Source organism: Trachinotus anak, unplaced genomic scaffold, assembly GCF_046630095.1.
Source record: "Trachinotus anak isolate AG129_WGS33_773 ecotype Australia unplaced genomic scaffold, CSIRO_AGI_Tana_v1 ptg000014l, whole genome shotgun sequence".
Classification (NCBI taxonomy): Eukaryota; Metazoa; Chordata; class Actinopteri; order Carangiformes; family Carangidae; genus Trachinotus; species Trachinotus anak.
In genome coordinates this window covers 20,029,572-20,035,649 of record NW_027273865.1, presented here as the reverse complement: position 1 = coordinate 20,035,649, position 6,078 = coordinate 20,029,572, and the positions used below count along the sequence as shown (strand labels likewise).

Below are 6,078 nucleotides of genomic sequence, written 5' to 3'. Positions count from 1 at the left end.
CACTGGCGTCAGTCTGCCGGGGCCGGCCAACAGCTCGGTAAACTTTCTCTCGGTGAACACTAACAAACCCGCCGGACTCCATGGGTAACAGCAGATTCAGCTTTACAGGGCTAAACCAAGCTGTTCGCAATGTGTCAGTAAATACGGCCAGGAGAATTTATCACAAGAAGATTGGGACATGTCAGAGAGGTAAGCTAACACGAAAATGGCTGCATGAATAAGCTGAATACGGTTCTCACTCTGTTATTCGCCAGTTTAATCACATTACTCGTCTCAAGTGACGACTGAGGCCAGTTTTTTTCTTCTCTATTCCAAGCTTTAACTTACAGTGGCCTCAAACTACCTTATAACCTTTTAAAAAATAAATCTATTCAATTCTCTTTGTGTTAACCATTCAGCAAACAACTACAGAACCTGCTGCACAATATGAAGCTATAGATGTTGCAGTGTCCCCTGCATACAGAGACTATTATAAGATAACAGCACCTGCTCAGGTGTCCTCTGCTGCCATGGCAACGGACCCTAATCTGCATTGTCAGTCCCAGTTCACTGTAACTCTAACCACCAGGCCGGTGGTCAGGGTGTCAGCACACAGCAGGGCTTACATTACGAGAAGACAACTCCTCTTCAAACAGGGACCAAAGATGAGAAAACGTACTGGATGACCTTGCCTTTTTTTTTTTCCCTCCCTCTTTTCCTTGGCTGTTGTTCCTCTGTTCTTTCTGTCTCAGTTCTTCAGGTGTGAACACTCTCAGTGGCAGCTTCCCCAAATCCCACTCGTCCCAATACTCTGACCGTGGTGTTACACGCACACCTCTCTTTGTGGACCACAGTCCTGATTCTGGACTAGTATCTACACCTGTAAGTACACACACAAAATATGGCAGTAATTGTTTATTGCTGTTGTCCTCGAGGCATTTATGCTCCTTCCTCTCCCTTTACATTTGCAGCTCCTCCATCGTCATACTTCTCCTGATTTTCCCCTTTTCTCTCCATTCTTTCATCTTCCAATCCTTCTATTTCTCCCTCTCCACTTCCCCCTTCTCTGATCTGAACCTTATATTCTCAGTCAATTCTCTGCACTCCCTGTATTTTATTCTTAACTGTATTTTACCTACAGTGCATTTCATATGATGTAAACAGGCCATCTGGGGCGTTTTTTGTGAGTGTCCAGCCAATGAGGAACAGTGGTCGAGTGGAGTGGGGTCATTCTTATGTCTTTAACAGAGGGAGGTGTAGAATTACACATACAAAGTAAGGGTTACAGGATGTTTGTAAGGAGGTTGAAAAGGTCAAGTAGGGTGAAAAAGGTTATCCACTAGCCTCTCCCACTGAAGTAACAGTCGTAAAAGACAGTGAACTGTACTCGCTAGATTGCTTTTGCATTACACACATTTTTTAGGTTTGTGAGACATGGATATGTTTTATAAAATTGCAGAGGTTTTCTGATTTAAACTTCCTATTATAGGTCAAGCTCCAAAAATGCTGGATCCTTCTCTTGCCATAATGCAACTCAAAAGTGTCTTTTATTACACCATCAGTGCCTGGTTAACAACCATGTCCATGTGATTGTGAGAATTGCAGGAACACAGATAGAAAAATAGAATATTTGCATGTTTAAGATGAGAATGAGAGAGTACATTCACTGGCTCATTTAATGAAAGTGGCAGGTGGATCTGCTGGTTTGTCCTGCACATTGTGATGTGCTACCTGCAATAGTCTAGTTGGCAAAATATACATAAAATAACATTTAGGTATGAATCTATAAAGTCAAGAAAGATAATAGATGAAATATAGGCAAGAATGTTGGGAGGGTCAACACTTTCACTCTGCTAACACATGTAGCAGTATTGGTTAATGGTCTTAAAAATGACCCATTGATTTTGGCTACATACTATCTGCACACTGAGGTAATAGAGTTTATATTGCATTAATGGGTGCTACGGTAGATCAAACTTTAGTGTGTTTCCTGTTCTCCTAAGCCAACGCTACATGATGTGTGATCTGTTTTTTCCACCAATATGAAATGTAATTTGATTGCTGGATTTCAGCTGAGCTGAATTTGACTATCAATGAGTGAATTTTGATTAAACTTGGGGGATGGACATGACTCATCACTGCTGTCTTCATCATTACGCTGAATGGTCCATTTGGATACTGACTGTACATGTGGCTTCTAATGATCAGATTTTGATGAAACTTTGCATAATGGTGCATTGTGATCAACAGAAGGTGACATATTTGTTCCTGGTTGTCCCCAGAGAGACTGCATAATTCATTCCTCTTCTCTACTTCTTCTGTTAGCTTCCATCAAATCGGTACCGATTTGTGTCGTGGCATCGCCTGGAGCATTGTGAAGTCACAGGTGACCAGCTGACCTGCCCCAGGGTCAGAGAAGGTGTGTGATCAATATGAGAAAACCACCTGTGTGACCTTTGCACTTTGAGTCCAGAATATATATAGATGTCCTAGTTTGTGCTGTGTTTACTGCAGTAACTTTGAATTAAGAATAAACAGGAGCGGCTTCTTGTTTGAGAGTATTTGCTTACAAAATTCACTGGGACAAAGAATCCAAACCAATAACTGTCAAAAGTTCAGGGTGGATTTAGAAGCTTTTTCGCTTGATGGATGATAATGATGTGAACATTGTTACAGACTTTTTTGTTTTGACAATGTTATCAAAAAGGGCCATCAGATGAGGAGCTCTTTCAAGGAGAGGGGGATGACAGCTGTTTGGAGCGGGGGAGGAGGAAGAGGAGAGAGGAAGAAGGACAGAGATGGGAGGAGAGGCTGCAAGAAAATTGGGAAAACTGTCTGGTAAGTTAGCAAGCATTATGTCTGTGTGTGTGTGTGATGTTAAATATGTAAAGTACAGGAGAAGAACATAGATTTAGGGAGGGAGGGAGGAAGGACTAAAAGATGAAAAGAAAAAGAGAAGGAATCTGACATTTGTACCACCTGTCTCTTGTCAGGAGTTAAATCTGTCCTACCAGGACTTGGGTGATCCCTTCCAGAAAGAGAATTTCCTCCGGATCCTCCGCAGGTTGATCCGTGTGGAGAAACTACAACTGGTTGACAACTCTCTCACTAACTTGAGTTCTGTACGTCTGCCAAGGTATGAATCACAGGACCCAGACTGCACTGCAGCTCCCTAATTTGGTAAACAAATTGTGCAAATTAATATTTAATGAAGTAAAGGATAAAGGAATCTATAAATCATTCTAATGATGTTCAGGATTTTTTTCCACAGTGTGTATAACGCTCCAAACATGTTATGTTGATACAAGCAGTTTCCAAATGGCAGCCCTGCCAGCTCTTTGAAACTGGCTTCACACTGTTTTAAATGGTTTCATTTGGAGGTAAATTTAAAGATAATAGTTCATAGCTTTTGAGCAACTATCTTGTTGAATGTCTCTATTCCCTGCTGAAGTTGGATGTTAGAGCTGTTGTGTCTGTGTTTTATGTGTCCTGATTTTGTTTTTGAATGGCAATGTTTCTGTAGCCACATGACTTGATTATGCAGAATTTGCAGTTTGAGCACCCACTATTAGGTCTCCTTTTAACTCTCCTCATTTATTCTTGTCAGACATTCTTTAAACCTAATACTATTTCTGTACCTAATCTATTTCTTGTGATAATGTTTCTGTTATTTTGTCAGAAAGCACTACAATTGTTTTGTTTCCAGTTTATATGGCACCACAAATGGAAACTACTTCCATTATTCAAATGGCTTGTTCACTACTTAACCCAAAATAGTGTCATTTTGGGATGACAGTAACCACACAGAGAAAGATAAGCATTATTTTTGCTCCCTTTGGGCAGGTGCAGAATTTTAAATCTGCACCGTAACCACCTGGTGTGTCTGCGTCAGCTGCCAAAGCTCCCAGCAGTGGAGCACCTTTGTCTGTCTGAGAATGCCATCGACTCCCTGGGGGGACTGGGAGCTCTGGAGAACAGCCCACTGCGCTCCCTAAACCTGACCCACAACCCAGTGACCTTCACTCAGGACTACCGTGCACGGTGAGTAGATGAAAGGGGAGAGACTACGTGCTTGTCTTTTTGCTTCACTGTCTTATTATTCTCTAATAATTGTATCTCTATGTCTCTCTGCCTATGCCTGCACAGTGTTTTTTCCTGTTTGCCAAAGCTAGAGGCTCTGGATGGAATCCCTAAATTGCCAGAAGACTCTCTGCCCATCAGACTACAGTTCCCAGAACCCACCAGGATGTGCAACATTTTGTGACTTTGTTGCATGGATGGACATGTACTGACTCAGATCTCCGAATCCAGTTTGCAGCCCTTACCAAAGTGACGGCAAGGCTTCAGCAAAGTACTCCACACTTTGAAATTGCACTGAAGGTTTCACTGATCTCTTCAGAGGAAAGCCAACTGGTATTCAGTCACTTACACAAACTGTGTCACAACTGTTGCCCATAATCAGTGTTTAGGCCACACTGAAAATATTGTCAGAGACACTGTAATGGTAATGTGCTCGAAGGCCACATAGAATTATGTTTATATCAAACAATATATTAATAATATTTTTTTTAATTCGATTTTTTTATGTATGGGAATTTGGATAATAAATAGAAAATACAGTGAAATCAGTTGCTGTTTCTGGATCCATTTCTGTTCAGTTTTGAACAAAAAGTGGTGCAGTACAGAGACACATATTGAATGGTTATTACCAATTTTGGGTGTGATGAATCATCTCCACCAGCTCAACATCTCTCAGGCCTTTGCTGAGCCAACACAATCTCACTCCTCTCTCTGCAACAGATCGCTTCAAACATACAAAACTGATTTTTTTTCAACTGTGTTGCTGAGCAGAAATGCAGTCTGAGTCAACTAAAGTGCAGCTTCTATTATACATGTAGATTTGCTTGTTTTTAATTTTTAGCTGGGTCTGTCTCTACATGTGTAATATATGAGAAGAGAAACAGGACATCCGCTTTCGAGGCTTATCAAACATTTAGTGTCCAGACTCCCCAGGATAAAGGCCTCCTGTGTCCTCTGACTGACTGGCTAATGACCCGTGAGCCTCATGCAGCAGGTCACACGAGCACACATACAAAACATATTCAAAAAGAGTAATCCTTGGTACCTTGCAAAGTACTCACTCTGGCAGGATTTAATTCCCACTACAAATGTGTGTACTCTTGGTACTGTAAAGAGCTGTGGATAAAAGATACATACTCTAATACATAAAGCAGTGTTGCAGGGGTTACACAGAGACATTGCCCCTTCCTGTAAGCTGGAGCTGATTTATTCATAAGTTGCAGCAGTGTATTATCCTTTAATAATGGTTTCATTTTCAGCCTTCACCTGAAACATAAACACACTTTGTTATCTGATATCGCACAACACAAGTATGAATACTGCCACACAGCCACCCAAGCATATATAGTACACACGTATCAAGTAAGAACCAGGGCACACAAACACACACATGCAGCACGTGCTTTCTCTTCCCTCACAGTAATGCGGAGAAACACAATTTAAGCAGCCGATATCTCTCTAACAAGCATAGAGCCAGGCACAAACTACCAGTTACATGCCTCATTGGGATTTGTTTAAGTGTGGAAGATTGTTTTGTGCAATTGTGTGTTATTTGTGTGTGTGTGTGTGTGTGTGTGTGTGTGTGTGTGTGTGTGTGTGTGGAGAGATAGAGAAAGTCTCCGGCTGATGAATGAGAGATCATTACTGCTGCAGAACAACAGTATAATGAACTCACTGGATTCTTATGTACTGCAAACACGATCCAGGTAAAGAGAAGCTGGTGTCTTCATCTGATGGTTTCAAGATGTTATCAGTGATCTTTGCTGCACATTTTAACGCTGCACTCTCTTCCTGTATGGCAGTAAAATAGGAGAGTAGCTTGAGTTGATTTCCCAAAAATCGTGGGTGGTGGGGAAAAAAAAAATCTTTTCATAGCTTCGAGCTTCAGCTTTCAAGTAAATCTTGCTCTGGTGTTAAATTGATAGGTTTTGAGAATCAGGGGCAGTCGTGTGGGCATTCGTCTCAAGATAGACTCCGGCTGTAGGCCATCGTCATGTTAAAATTATTCATGCTTGGTAA

At 41.4% G+C, this 6,078-nt stretch overlaps 1 protein-coding gene across 1 annotated transcript; it reads left to right on the top strand.

The window, feature by feature from the left end:
• The first annotated feature begins 48 nt into the window (after positions 1–48).
• LOC139631694 (uncharacterized) lies at positions 49–4,607 on the top strand. Its single transcript, XM_071496127.1, has 7 exons — positions 49–189; positions 732–861; positions 2,305–2,398; positions 2,687–2,817; positions 2,973–3,115; positions 3,823–4,020; positions 4,126–4,607. Exons 1-7 carry the CDS (start codon positions 179–181, stop codon positions 4,241–4,243), a joined length of 825 nt encoding a protein of 274 aa, XP_071352228.1. The 5' UTR covers positions 49–178; the 3' UTR covers positions 4,244–4,607.
• Positions 4,608–6,078: the final 1,471 nt, after the last annotated feature.

Coding starts and splice junctions, on each gene's coding strand:
- LOC139631694 (XM_071496127.1), top strand. Junction 862..2,304: donor CTGGACTAGTATCTACACCT/GTAAGTACACAC, acceptor TTCTTCTGTTAG/CTTCCATCAAATCGGTACCG. Junction 2,399..2,686: donor CTGCCCCAGGGTCAGAGAAG/GTGTGTGATCAA, acceptor GTTATCAAAAAG/GGCCATCAGATGAGGAGCTC.